Source organism: Acomys russatus, chromosome X (genome assembly GCF_903995435.1).
Source record: "Acomys russatus chromosome X, mAcoRus1.1, whole genome shotgun sequence".
NCBI classification, from domain to species: domain Eukaryota; kingdom Metazoa; phylum Chordata; class Mammalia; order Rodentia; family Muridae; genus Acomys; species Acomys russatus.
In genome coordinates, this window is record NC_067169.1 from 23,560,333 (window position 1) to 23,575,369 (window position 15,037).

The 15,037-nt window shown below is 45.8% G+C and overlaps 2 protein-coding genes across 7 annotated transcripts in view; one reads left to right on the forward strand and one right to left on the reverse strand.

Annotated features, from left to right (window-relative positions):
* Window positions 1-15,037, reverse strand: part of Shroom2 (shroom family member 2) — a 1,329,704-nt gene that overhangs the window by 828,296 nt on the left and 486,371 nt on the right. The window lies entirely within an intron of this gene.
* Iqsec2 (IQ motif and Sec7 domain ArfGEF 2) overlaps window positions 1-15,037 on the forward strand; it is an 87,030-nt gene that overhangs the window by 29,390 nt on the left and 42,603 nt on the right. For 3 of the 6 annotated variants that reach the window (XM_051142100.1, XM_051142102.1, XM_051142106.1), the window contains exon 3: window positions 11,639-11,734. The exons of 2 other annotated variants lie outside the window; for them this stretch is intronic. In XM_051142100.1, coding sequence (XP_050998057.1) covers window positions 11,639-11,734 — 96 coding nt within the window. Of the gene's footprint in view, window positions 1-9,493; window positions 9,762-11,638; window positions 11,735-15,037 lie in introns of those variants that run through there. One more of the 6 variants, XM_051142104.1, reaches the window with a different exon arrangement.

Below are 15,037 nucleotides of genomic sequence, written 5' to 3' on the forward strand. Positions count from 1 at the left end.
TAAAATAAAAATACATAAATTATTTTTAAAAACACAACAGAACTATGATTGGGTCAAGGATGTGTTGCAGATCTCTTCAGGCATGTCTGGCCTTTTGATTTTATGACACGATGTTGTCCTCTGCAAAGTTCACACAGGGGACCCATGGCATCTCATAATAGCAGCTGCTAAAGTGCATGCTATGTGTGGGTGAGACCCTCTGGTTGATGCCCAGAAGCCATATAAGAAACTGAGCGTGAGGCTGGGCGGTGGTGGCGCACGCCTTTAATTTCAGCACTTGAGAGGCAGAAGCAGGTGGATCTCTGTGAGTTCGAGACCAGCCTGGACTACAAAGCAAGTTCTAGGACAGCCAAAACTGTTACACAGAGAGACCCTGTCTCGAAAAACCAAGAAGGAAGAGGAGGAGGAGGAAGAGGAGGAGGAGGAAGAGGAAGAGAAGAAAGAGGAGGAGGAGGAGGAGAAGAAACTGAGTGTGATGGCATCTTCTGGTGGTCACAGTGTTAGGGAAACAGATCCCTGGAGCTCACTGACCAGCCATCTTTACAAGTCAGAGAGAGACCTTATTTTAAAATAGAGAAGAGCAATTGAAGAAGACACCTGTCATCAGTCTCTGGCCTTCACACACACACACACACACACACACACACACACACACACACACACGGGTGCACACACAAACATACATAAAATAAAAATACTCACATGAACATATACCATCTACACACACATGCACAGACACACACAACCAAGCTCATACCTAATGTTTTAAATAAGTTCGTAGTTTTGTTGGTGGCCTCATGTATAGCTATCCTGGGATGTAGGCAGCCTCTGGGCTGCAGGTTGTACACACCTGAATGATGAGGAACTAGGGAAAGTAGACTCTGTGGCATTAAAAAACAAAACAAAACAGGGAGAAGGACCGGAGAGATGGCTTAGAGGTTAAGGGCACTGACTGCTCCTCCAAAGGTCCTGAGTTCAATTCCCAGCAACCACATGGTGCCTCACAACCATCTATAATGTGATCTGATGCCCTCTTCTGGCTTGCAGGTATACCTGCAGGCAGAGCACTGTATACATAATAATAAATAAATAAATCTTTACAAAAAAAAAAAAACAGGGAGAAACTTTGGATGCAGGATAAGGGTTTCGTCCAGGGCTAGATTGCTTTCCAGTTATTTGATAGGGCAAATCTGTTTGTCTCATGTAAACCCCAAGTCTCTTCATCCAGTAAGCACCTGCATTTGTGAGTGTGTACTTACATGGGTGCATGTGTGGATGGAGAAGAGTTGAGTGGTAGAAGAATCGGCAGGAAGAACACTAGGCCTCAGCTAGTGTGAAAACTGCGTAGCAAGGAGTGAGCAAGGTAGGTAGGTTGCAAACCACCCATGTTAGGGCCCAGGCTTTAGGACCCGTCAGTATTGAGTGCAAGAGTGTAATTAAAGCTGAATACCCTATAATGGGGCAGGGGGCAAAAATGGATTCTGGGTTTCCTGTATATCCAACAGAATTTGTCAGCCCTAAAGGTACTGTAAGCCAAGGTCAAGAGTACGCCTGGCCATAGCTAAAGACCACAAGGCTATCAGCACAGCCTGTTTCCTGACTGAGTTTTGCCATCACTTTGTTTCTATTTTATAAAATGCAAACAATGGTTCTGACTTCCCTTGAGTTGGAGGAAGTGGAAATAAAGCTATGCTCAATATCAAATAGCAGCTCAGCCAAGTGTGCTCCACAGCCTCCTATAAACTAACTCGTAGCTGTATGATATAGAGTCATGCTGCAAAATGTGGAGTGTAGAACTTAAAAACAGACAGGCGGAGGGGTTAGATCGATCTTGTCAGCAGAAGATGAGTGAGTCCCAGCCGTCCCAGCAGCAATCAGGGCTGTAAGAGGTCAGGCTGGAACTCCATGGCCCTGGGGACCAGGCTGAGGTTGCTAGGCATGCAATGATAAGAGCAAGAGGAGGTGGCCTGTTGCTAGGGAAAGAGGGGGGTAGGGGAGTCACTGACACCCTCTGAGCCAGGGACATCCCCATGGCAACAGAAGCCACTGGTGTCTGAAGAAGTGGGAGGAGCAATGGATGGCTCTGTTCCCAGAGGAGGCCTCCCACTCTGGGCCTCAGTGTCCCTATCTGTCCCACTGAAAATTTGGTCTAGGTTATTTTGAAGATTCTTTCCGGTTTTGGCCTCCTAGACCTCCCAGACCTCCTAGACCTCCTCTTCTTCCTTGGCATCAGCATTCCCAGATCAGAGATACAACCAAGCCCACGATTCGCCCCAGCTGTGTCCAGTTCTTCCCTCCCATAAGCTTCCTGTTCCGTTCTGCCTGGCTGCCCACCCTGCCCAACTCTCTGTTCTTCCTGCTTCTTGTACCTCAAGCCCTGCCACTTAACTGTCTGCAACATGCTCTCTGCCTGGGACAGGGAAGCAGTTCCCATCCTGTCCAGTGTGGGAAGCCTGGCCCTCATCCACTCATACTGCTTCCTCCATGCTGGGCTTCCCAGGCATCAAAAGTCTGAGCCCCTTTCCTTTGCAATCACTGCGGCAATTTATTGAGCTGCTTCTGAGAGCTGGGCTCGCCACATGATACTTGGCAGGTACATTTATGGTGACATATTGTGATTCCTCACTTTACATAAGACTGTGTTTGGTAAGCTCCTGGGATTTGTCTGCGATCCTTCTGGTACCCTGTGGTGGATCCAGGTTTAGAGCTTGCCTCTGTATCTTTGCCCCTACCCCCTAGTCTGGGGCGCAGGTGTGATTTTTCATCTTGAACAGCAGCAGCCCTGCCAAGCAGTGGCTGGGCACTTGACATGTAGTCTCTCATTTTGTCTTCACCATAATCTTCAAGACTGTATACATATTCTTGTTATTTTACAAAGATGCTAGGGCTTAGAAAGCAAAGATAATTTGCCCTGTGGTCAAAATTAAGGTGCGACTCTAAATCATCAGATTTGTAATTACCACAGTGTCGTGGGTTTAACCTGATTGCTTTCCTGAAGCTTGTAGAACATTCATTCCCTAAGTAGCAGACGTGTGCTGGGCAATGTTTGTGAGCAGGGGTGACACAGAAGGAGGTAATTGGGGACCCCTGCTCATAGGCAGCTCTTAGCATATGGTTGTCACAGACAATGGTAAGTTAGCTTTAGAATGTGACAACAAGGTGGATGGCCAGTGTGTGAGAACGAGAGTCTGGAGGGATTGATCTGGCTTCTGATAACAAGACAGAAGGAAGGGCCGAGGGGAGCTGGGTAATTTTCCCAAAGGAGGAACTTTTTCTGGAAGCAAATGGTTCCTCTTCTCCCCTTCCTCTCTGGGTTCTCCTGCCTCCGCTCAGCCCAGCCCCCGGAAGTGGGTGACCCCTAAGCTGGCTGAGTGCCTGGTTGGCACCAAAATAAACTTGCCTTCCCTCTCCTCCCCTCCCCTTGCCTCTGTCCCCTCTGTCCTGGCTTTAATTAGCAGCCCTGGGGATGAGTCACTTGGCAGCTGGGGAGGGAGGCTATGCAGAGCCCAGTTAAGCTTCGACTCTTGCCCTGAGCCTTACAGGCAGCACCACTGTGTTCATATGTGTGGGTGTGCACTGCTGCATGTCAGGGAGGCTCTGCGTCACTGCTGTTGAGAAGAGTGCAGAAGCAACTTTGCATGCTGCCTCAAGGCCATGCGTGTCAGGGCGCCTGCATGTAAGCATATCTAGTCATTGCTGCATTTGTCTCTGTGTGGCACTGAATGTCTCTGTGTGTGAATGTCCAGCTGTCATGTGTGGCTGTCATAGCAAGTGTCAGGAAACGAGGGAGGGAACTTTTGAAGGGAACAAACACAAACTCCATAAATGCAGTTACTTCTCCTGCACTGTATCCCCAAATTTCACTTGTTTTAGTTTGGGTACATCTTGTTGCAGGGAACAGAGGTGACCTGAGTTAGCTTAAGAATAAAGACAGGGGAGCCAGGTGTGGTGGCACAGGCCTGTAATCTCAGGACTCAGGGAGGCAGAGGTAGGTGGATCTTCGGATCTTTGTGAGTTCAGGTCAGCCTGGTCTACAAAGCAGGTCCAAGACAGCCAAGGCTACCCAGAGAAAACTTGTTTCGGAAAAAAAAAAAAAAATAGAGACGGGCCTGGTGTCCTGGCGCAGAGGCAGGCAGTGGATCTTTGTGAGTTTGAGGTAAGCCTGATCTATCTACAAAGCAAGTCCAGGACAGCCAGAACTACAAAAGCAACCCTGTCTTGAAAACACACACACACACACACACACACACACACACACCAATCCAAACCAAAAAAAAAAAAAAAAAAACCCATGATTTTTACCAATTAAAATGGAGACCAGAAGTCAAGGACTAAGATTACTCATTGACTCTGTGAATCCTTTGGGCTCATGTCTTGTCTTTATCCCTCATAGCTTGCCTGACTTTTTTTTTTTCACTGATTCTTCTCAGTGGCTTCCTCTGCTGCTATGCACCCAAGCATGGTCACAGCCTGGAAGCTATGTGACTTAAGGTCCCTGTCATCTAATTGCAGAGATCCTGTTCACCCTCTGGTAATAGAAGACAGGAAGGTAGGTTCTCTTGGAAATGGATGAGTGTAGAGAGGTAAAGTACTTAGAGCTTGGTGTTTCTTTTGTACTGAGCAGGGTTTTTATGTGCACAAAAGTAAGGTCAGGGGCTGGGCGTGGTAGCATATGTTTTTAATCCCAGCGCTTGGGTGGCAGAGGCAGGAAGATCTCTGAGTTCCAGGACAGCCAAGCCCCCACAAAGAAACCCTGTCTCAGAAAACAAACAGACAGTTAAGGGCAGAGCCTAGGGATATTCCATTCAGAGATTTATGACGTGAAGATTGCTCATCTCCTCAGTTTTTGGCCCCTACTTATTTCCAAGTGACCTTTGTTCTCTGTTTTCAAGTTCCATGTTCTTATATCAAAACACACTATTTTTTACAAAACCATTTTTTCAGTTTTTCTTGTGATGTTTGTATTGGGCCCAGGATCTCATGCATGCTAGGCATATGCTCCATTCCTGGGGTACCTTGTTTCTTTATTTTAAGTCAAAATACCCTTTAAACTTTTTGGAGACAGAGGACACTTTGTATCTCTGGCTAGCCTAGAACTCTCTATGTAGACCGGACTGGCCTTGAACTCAGATTGTGGGCACTTCTGAGTGCTGGGATTAAGGACATGTGCCACCATGCCCAGCCCAAAACACCTTTTAAATCCATGATGCAAATTACCACTGCCACCAGTTTGTGGCAGTTTTCATAGCCTCAGAACAACTGGCATAATATTACTGATGGTACAGCTGCTAGCACATTCGTGGTCACTTTGGGGATTTTTCTGTTTTATTAGTTCAGTGACTAAATTCATAGTTATTTGTGGTATATAATTACAGACACATTATCAATATTACCAGCGTGACGCTTGAGCTTACTTTTCCATTAATACAAACCCTGCAGTTTTCACATTAATTACAGAGGGAATTAATGACGGCTTAGACAAGTTTTCACCTATTAGTAAAGAGTTAGGAACCAGCTGTGCCAGTAATGACTGGTCTCCAAATGTGAGGGTAATGCCCATACCTCTGGACTTGGCCCTGACCTAGCATCCTCTGGCTGAAACTAGAGTCTTCTTACTACCTCATCTGAGGCCTTCTGGTTCTGGTCCAGCAAGAGATACTGCTGTTATTTTTTAAGAAATATGACTATTCTGTTATTACTATTAAATCTAAGTGACAGAGATTATTCCAGGCTCAGGTAGAGTCTCTTCCTTTGTTTTTATTGTTCCAAATATTAATTATTACTTTAGCTCTAAAAATGTCTGTTGAATTTCAAGAAGTGTTTGGGAGCACTTGACACACATTATGTTTAATTTTCATGACCATTCTGCCAAGTAGAGGTGATCTAAGGATGGGGAAACATCTAGAGGAGGCAAAGTGACTGCCCAAACTGTCAATCTATCTATCCATTCATGCATTTTGTCCTTCATTCAAGGATTATTTATCGAGTAGCAGTTGATCCAATATGGCTAATGTGGTGGCGCATAGTAAAGTGATGGGCTCTGTGCTGGACCCCACCATCTGACTAGGAAACAGAAAATTACCCACAATTAGAAGTGTGGTGTGCTGTGGGAACATCAAGGAAGTGTGTTTAAGCCAGCCTTAGGGCCAGAGACAATTTCCAAACTGACATCCAAACTGAGACTTGTATGGAGAGCAAAAGTTTTCTGAAGGGGGATGGAGTGATGTGAGATGAAATGGACAGTATTATAGGGTAGAAATGTGGGAGGCGTGGTTGGTACCTGGATTTGTGAGGAACTAAAGCTGCATGTGCCATGGGGGTGGATTCTTATGAAAAAGGATCTGGAAATTAGAAGAGTTTACATTAGGAGGCTGGAACTGGGGCCCTGGTCCGTTGTGCCCGCTGCTAGGGAGCTGCATGGCTCAGCAGCCATGTTTCCATGCTTCTTGGGCTCCTGGAAATGTGTACTGGGCCAGGCCACCTCTTGGGTGGGGCTGCACATCATCTTCACTGTATTGTAGTGGCTTCAGTGCCCTCTAGTGTCCACTGGCCCATCTTGCAGCTGTGCTGTATACATCGTCTCCCACCAACATATATAACCAGATAGATCTGTGCTTGGTGCTTGGGAGCCATGGGAGGAACCCCTGTTCTTACAAATTTCCAAATTAAGTAGATGAAACCGTGAATAGCGTTGAGAGAAGCTGGTTGAGAGAAGAGCAAGGTGGAAGGACACTAGGGAGGTGATCAATCCTGCCTAGGTGGGACCAGGGCAAGTTCCCAGATGACACAGCTTCTAGCTGACTCTGGAAGAATAGTCAGGTGGCTAGGTGGCTGTGGGGGCCCAGAGGGAGAGCACAAATTAAGGTGAAGCATACAGCAGCTGAGAGTTAGACGTAATTCTGTCTGGGTGAGCTGCAGGTTGAGGGAATGTGTGGTGCACATCTGTAACCATAGTGCTGAGAAGCTCGAATGTAAGGCCCACCTGGGTTGTGAGGCAAACTTGTATCTCAACAAACAAACAAACAAACAAACAAGAGGAAGACTTGAGATAAGCTGAGGGTGGGAGATAGGAGCACTGAAGGATCTACAATACCTGCTCCTAGCTTCTTTATTGGGTATTTCCGGCATGGAATAATGTCCAAAGCTTCTTTACCTGTTGGAACTGCACACCTATTTAAGTGATGACCACCAGAAATTGATATTTCCCTGAGAATACTTTTCAAATACCTTCAGGGGCTTTAGAGATACTCCCCTCTCATGCCTACCTATGAACCACAGACTTCTGAAATAACCCTAGTCTAAGTAAGGACACCCTCTCATGGCCTCCAAGGATTTGCAATATTGAACCCTTCCTTGCACCTCCAGCCTCATACATGTCTCTACAGCTTTCAACCTGCCACCCTGGCCTCTTTGAAGTTCCTGGAAGCAATACCTCAGGTCCTTTCTTCTGCAGAGAATTTCTCTCTCCTGCCCATCCCCGAATGAACAGAATGTTTGTCTCTTCTCAGACATAAGGTCCCCGAAGGCAGGGCATTATCTATCTCTAGAACCCAGCACTGCGCCTAGTCCACAGTATCTGTCGAATGAAGGACTCACCGGTGCCCTGTGGCTAGATTAAGCTCTTCACTCTGAATTCCTTCAGCCCCTTGTGAGTCATCATATAAGTTTATGTAATGTGCTTAGATGTGCCTGCATTTCACAGAGGCCCCAGTTCATTAACAGGTATTCTCCTAGACCTCTTCCCCATCCCGGAAGCAAATATGCTTCTCACAACCCCCCCCTGCCCCTGCCTCCCCACCCCACCCCCGCTCCACGGGGAGAGGGTCAGACTCTCTCTTGCTCAAGCAGAGATTCTTCTATTATCATGGGCATACTTGGGCATATGGAATCTTGACAAGAACCTGTGAGGTAAGCCACATGCCTATAATTCCAGCACTCTGTAAGCTGAAACAGGGGCGTTGCTATGAGTCTGAGGTCAGTCTGGGTTAAATAACAAGTAGCAGTCCAGACAAAGGCTATGTAGCAAGACCCCCGCCTTATCTCAAAAAATAACAAATGAGCAAGCCTGGGCTACATAGCAAGACTTTCAAATAAACCGACCAAAGCCTATGGAGTAGGGAATTTTCCTTGCTCTACTATAGCTAATCAAACTGAATCTCAAGGGATAAACCTAGATAAATGGCTGCCCTGAAATCTACTAGCATCCACAGTGTAGGCTCTTGGGCTCTCCATAGAATAAAAGAGACTTTGCCTGAGGTCATATATCATCAGCCCTGCAATGAGGACTACAGTTTCTGTCCTTAACTCCTGCCAGGCAAAGACGAAGGTCTAGGCCAGAGGTGAAGAAGCTGTAGGAGCTGGAAGAGTTGTCCAAGGAAAGCAAAGAGCACAGAGGTTTAGTAGTAGGGAGTAGGGGATGGGAGAGAGAAGGGGGGCGGCTGCAGAGGTCCCACAGATGCCAGGTCTGTACTGGTTCAGAGGGCCTCTCTCTTCTTAGCAGCCTTGGCTTTCTTCAGATGAATCAGTTGTCCTGGTAGGGCGACAGGAAGGCTGGCCTGTGGCCTGTCAGCTCCTATTTCTTCTAGATCACTGACCACCCTGGCCCTTCCCAGGAGCCTTCTGCTCTGAACAGCCAGGAGCCTGGGCTCTGGGGCTGTGTAAGGTTAGGATGCTCTGAGCTGGACCTCTGATCCTTTTGTTTGTTTGTTTGGTTTGGTTTGGTTTGGTTTTCCAGACAGGGTCTCTCTGTGTTAGCCTTGGCTGTCCTGGACTCACTTTGTAGACCAGGCTGGCCTTGAACTCACAGCGATCCGCCTGCCTCTGCCTCCCGAGTGCTGGGATTAAAGGCGTGCGCCACCACACCTGGGCTCTGATCCTTTTTTTAGGAATGCTCCCATCCTTCAATCCTTCCACCCCCTACATTCTGTTTTCTCTGATGCTACCCATATAGAGAGTAGAGATTGCCATGGTTGGAAGACAGGGTGCCAGACATCCACTTGTGTCCTGCTGGATCAACTTTGCTGAGATTCTGTTCCTCTGCTTCAGTTGTTGGACCTGTAGAATCGGGCTGGACAGTCTTCTTAATTATAAGTGGTGTGTGCTTTTCTCTTCCGGTTTTGTTGTTGTTGTTTTTGCCAGTGTAGAAAACAACAGAGAGGAGTGAATGAGTGCTTCTTATAGTCATAAAGAATATTGTTTAGGGCCACATCCTCATATCCGAAGCCGAGTGATTTGATTTTTACTTGATGTGACTGTTCTAGGACACTCTATATATGTCTCTAAATGTACTGAAACAGGATGTTTGTGAAAAGCTTCTGCTAAAAGATTTCTGTATGTACAAAGTAGTAATAGGGCTGAGTTTACAGATTACAAGAGTTGTCTGCAGAGGGTATCCAAATCGGCCTTGCGACACAAACTTTTCAGGATGAAAGAAGTTGCTTGCGGAGATTGCAGAGGAGACACACATAGGGGGCCCAGCCCCAGGTTTGGCCTTGGGAGAGGGGCAAGAAAGCGCTCTCAGCTGCTTCCTCTTGTTAGGAATTCGCAGCCCTCAGAGAGCAAGGAAGGAGCAAAGTTTCCAATTGCAGTCTGGCCTGCAGCCCAGCTGGCCTGGCCCCTCCCCCTTGGCTCCTCCTTCTAGGGAAGGGCTGAAGAAGAAGGGGTGGGAGTACTGACCCGGGTAGCTGCACTGACAAGGGGTAGAAAAAGGGACTGTCCCGGGACGGGTCCACACTCATGGAACTCTCCTGGAGGAGCAGCAGGTAGGAACCTGGGCCACTTAGCCTGATCTTCTTCCCTTTCCTGCTCAGACCAAGACCCACTGCCTGGGCTGCTGATTCAGCTGCCTTCTAGCTTCCTGGTTTCTGGCTCCCTTTCTGTGTTCTTGGTGGTCTAATGGTTTAGGAGAGGGAGCCGACTCGCGAGTCCGTGGGCATCTGAAAGCCAACTCAGTAAGGACCTTGGAGCCCCAAGCAGCTCCTTCTATGGCCTGTGAGAGGTGACCTTCGTAACTGCCCTGGCGTTAGCCTAGCACACCCGGCAGCCTGCATGCTCCAGCCAGTGACATTCTGATGCCAACATTCCAGCAGCCTGAGGGTGTCCGAGACTCAGATGCAGTGAGATGTTGAGTCTAGGACCAGTAGTGACTGGCACAGACTCTAGAAACAACCACTCTGATGACTATGATAGATATTTAGAGCTTCAGATGAGAATTCTCACATTCAAAGATTCTCTGTAAAAAAAAAAAAAAATGGCCATCTTCTGATTTGTAATACATTAGAGAGTGGGCAGCTGGCCTTAACCACAGCCCCAGTTCTGACTTTTGCTTGGATTCTTCAAGGGCCAGCACTGACGTGGAGACAGGGGCTGGCTGACATGGAGGTATGACCCTCACAGCCACACTGTGTTGGATAGGGCAGGGAAAAGGCTTTTACCCACCCACCCCCTACTTACTGTCCCTTCTCTTCCCTCTTTCCAGTCTCTGGACTTTAATCACGTCAAGCAGGTGCCAGAGGGGCCTTTAGACTGTGCACTGGGGGGGGTGGGGGTGGGGTGCAGCAGAGGGGTGGAGCGTGGGCCCAGCCTTGGGATGTGTGGGGAGAGTAATGGCCTTGGAAGCAAAAGACTCCTCCTTGGACCCACCTGTCCTCTACCTTGCCTGCCCTTCCACCCCGGACTCTGAGTCCTATCCTGTCACCAAGACCACTGAGATCCTGTCAGCCTTCTCCTCCCTCAGCCCCCTCTGCTCTGATATTCTCTGGCTCTCCCTGTCTTCTCTCTGTGTCTTTTGTCTAGCCCTTTCTCTGTCTCCCTCTTCCTCTTTCTCCTTTTCTGTCTCTTTCATTTTCTCTCTGTCTTTTCCTCTGCTCCTTCAGTGCTCCACTCCACTCCACCCCACCCTGACCTACCCTAGGCCCCTTTTTGGGGGGTCCCTTCTCCCCTCTCTTCATATGAAGGGTCTCCTCTCTAAGGGGGAACCCTTCCATTCCCCACCACATCTTTTCCTTCTTTACCCCCCCCCCCCTTTCTGCTTTCCTTCCTACCTTCCCTCGTGGTGTCTGGTGTGAGGAGGGCTCCTTTTCCCCTTCCCTGCTGTGGTGTCCCAGCGTCTCTCAGTGACCCAGGTCCCCACGGAGTCACCTGGAACACAGGAGGCCCAAGCCTGGCTCTTGTCTCTACTGCCCCCTGTTGTCATTGTGTTCTGTTTGTGGTTGAGTGCTGTCCTCTCTTTCTTGACTTTGTGGTTTTTTTCTTTTTCCTTCCTTCCTTCCTTCCTTCCTTCCTTCCTTCCTTCCTTCCTTTTCTCCTTCCCTTTCTCCTTTCCTCCTTTCTTTCCTCCCTCCTTTCTCCTACCATGCCCTCTTTACCCCTCTTCTCCTTCCCTTCCTCCCTTCTCCATTCCTCCCTTTCCTCTTCCCTCTCCCTCCTTTCCTGTCTTCCCCTCTCCCGTCATATTGTCCCTCCTTTCCGTCCTCCCCTTCCTTCTCCCTTCCCTTTCCTCTTCCGTTCTGTGAGCCTTCCCTTTTCTCCATCCCCCTCCTACTCTTACCCCCTTGTCCCCGCTGCCCACCCTGCCTCTCCCCCCTCCTTCCCTGTCTCTTTCTCTGTCTCTCTTTCCCTGTCTCTTGCTGTCTCTCAGGTCCACAGCGTCTCATACTCTACACCAGTATTGCTGTCCTACTCAGGTCCTTGACTCCATGAAGCTTACCCCCTCAGGCAGGCTGGCAGAGAGCAGGTAAGAGCTAGACCTCTCCCGCCCCGTCCTTTCCCCTTCCAAACCAATATGCACCATCATTGCCAGCACCCCCTCCCCGACCCCTGCCCCGTGTCCCTTAGTCCCCCGTGTGACTGTGGAGCGGTTGTCTGGGTGTGTGAGGAGAGTATCTTGGGAGATCAGCTGTGGAATCTTTGTGCTTTCTTTTGAAAAGAAATCCATCCCCAGAGGCCTGCCTCCATAGCTGGGCGTGGTCGGTCTTGGAATATGTGGCATTTGAAGGATGTTCTGAAGTATGAATAGGAGTCCGCCATTTGGGGAGATTGTGAAAGGATGTTTAGGTATCAGAAGCCTCTGCCTACATTGTTGGAGAACAACATTATTTTCAAGTTAGTCAGAAATTCTGTTTTATATTTCTGATGAGAATTCAACAAAAGGAAGTATTAACAGCAACGTCAAAAAAGGGAGGCTCAGCAATGTGGTGTCTTACACCTGAGTGCCTAGCACTCAGGAGGCACAGGCAGGCAGATCTCTGTGAATTCAAAGTCAGTTTGATCTAAACCATGAGTTCAAGGTTACCTGGGACTACACAATGAGATCCCACCTCAATGAACAAACAAAAGAAAACAACTTACATTTAAAAGGAAGAGTGGAACTTATAGATTATTAGGATAAATTAATTTATGAGACCATTACATCTTACAACCTGTGAGGTATGTCCATACAAACTCTGGAGGAAAATCTATAGTCTCCAGTGTTTTATCTTTTGTGGTGCTAGGAATTGATCTTAGGGCTCATGAGTGCTAGACAAATATTCTATCACTGAGATATAGTCCCAGCTCTCCCAGTGCTTTTATTAGAGAATAAGACAGGTCAAATTACACGAACTAATTATTCCATTAAAGACGCTAGAAAAAGAACAACAAAGGAAAAAGAATACACTAATTACTGTAGATGAAGCCTGAAATCAATGAAACAGAAAACAAAGGTTTTGATCCTCCGACAGATATGACTGTGGAAAAGGAAACAAACAAACAAACAAACACAAAAAAGTAAGCAAAATACATTTCTGAAAAGAAGATTTACCATAGATTCTGAGGAGTTTTTTTTTTTTTAAGTTATAAGAAAATGACGCATGTGTATGTGTGTGTGCGTGTGTGCGTTTATACCAAGAAACACAAAAATGTAATCTAATTGGGTGATTTTCTAGGAAGATGTAAATTACTGAAATTACCTACAAAAGGGCAAGAAACCATGAATAGGATGGAAAAGTAAGGAATAAATTGGAAAAAAACTGGTCAGTTTTTTTCTCTTGAGAAATAATACCATGTCTGGTTGTTTTTCTGGCAGTCCTGAAAGTTCTATCAAATCTTGCAAAGTTAGGTAATAGGAAAAGATAACCATCTTCCCAGTTCATGCTGCAAGGCTAGGTATGTAATTGGCTGTTCAGTAACACGCCTGCAGTCCCAGCTTCTATGAGGCTGAGGTAAGAATGCTGCATTAGCCTAGGAGTTTGAAGTCAGCCTAAGCAGTGAAGAGAGACCATTTTCTCAAAAACAAAGCGGAACAGAGCTGGAGATTTAGCTAACTGGAGGAACACAAAGCTCTGGTTTTAGGTGCAGGGATTTGTGCATGTCAGACTGAGCCATGTCTGGGATTTCAGGCATGTACCCCATACCTGATATACCAAATATTTCAATAGAATAGTATCAAATAGAATCCATTAGAGTATTCAAAGTATATCTTTCTTGGCTTGGTGGCATAGGTTTGTAATTCCAAGACTTGGAATAGAAGGTAAAGGTCAGAAGATGAAGGGCTCAAGGTCAGATTTGGCTACATAGCAAGTTTGAATGGAATCTAGGCTACATGACGAAAGAGAGAGAGAGAGAGAGAGAGAGAGAGAGAGAGAGAGAGAGAGAGAGAGAGAGAGAGAGAGAGAGAGAACGAACATATGTTAACAAGTGCAGCTGGAGAGATGACTCAGTGGTTAAGAACACTGGCTGCTCTTCCGGAGGACCTGGGTTCAACTTGCACCCACATGGCAGCTCGAAAACTTTTGTAATCCCACTTTCAGGGATTCTGCAAGTACCAGACATGCACTTGATGCAGAGACATACATGCAAGCAAAACATCCATATACATTAAAATGGTAATAATGATAAATGTTAAGAACCTTGCTATTGTAATTTAGGACAGTGTTTCTTGTTTATAGGAAAGATCATTTAATCATCTTTATGAATGCTGGGAATGTTCTGATAATTTTACAATGTATTCTTTTGCTGTGATGGAATAATTTGTTACACAGCAAAAGAAAGCTAATACGCGAAGCAAGGAATTAGCAAAAATTTCCTTAACTTGGTAAAGGCTTGTTTTGATCAGAAATCAGGGACAATCATCAAATATAACAATGAAACACTTAAAACATTTCCATTAAATTCAAGAACAATGTAAGAATGATTGCTATCACTATTATTTAATGATTTTTGGAAAATTTAAAGTGGGATTTCCTTTATAACTTTTATTGAATTTTTATTTGATGATTTCATACGTGTATACATTTCATTCCAATTAAAAACAAATGTATTTTTAAAATGAGTCATATAAATATTAGAACAAATCATAATTAGCATCATTTGAAGATGATATGCTTATTCAATTAATCAAAGAGAATAAAATGAAAGCTTCCTTCAACTGCTAAGAAATTCCAGTATGATAAGTACATAAAGGGCAAATATGTACCTAAAACATTAGCATTCCTGAATACCAGTAGCATCTAACTAAAAGATGTAATAAGAATTGATACTTTTTCAGAGCAGTGGTGGCATACACCTTTAATCCCAGCATTCAGGAGGCAGAGGCAGGTGAATCTCTGAGTTTGAGGCCAACCTGGTCTACAGAGCAAGTTCCAATATAGCCAGGCTTGTTACACAGAGAAATCCTGTCTCAAAAAAAAAAAAAAAAGTTACTAGTCATAGTAGTAAAAACAATCTACAAACTCCCTAGAAATTTACATGAAACAGGAAATATTTTTTGTAAAGGGTTGTAAATTTTTACTGAAGGCTGTAAGACTTGACTATATCAAGGATTGTCTTCTATTTGAGGGTGAAAGGTTCAATATGGTGAACAATGCTATTTTCCCTGAGTTGGATTAAAATGTTCGATGCAATTGTCATAAACATTTCAATAATATTTTCTTTAGTATTGAGAAATTGCATTTTCAAGTTTGTTTGGAAAAAGTAAATATATAATTAAGATATTTTTGAAAAAGAGGAATAGTGTAGGAGATTTACCTATTAAATGTACCCAAACCTTATTATAAGAGTA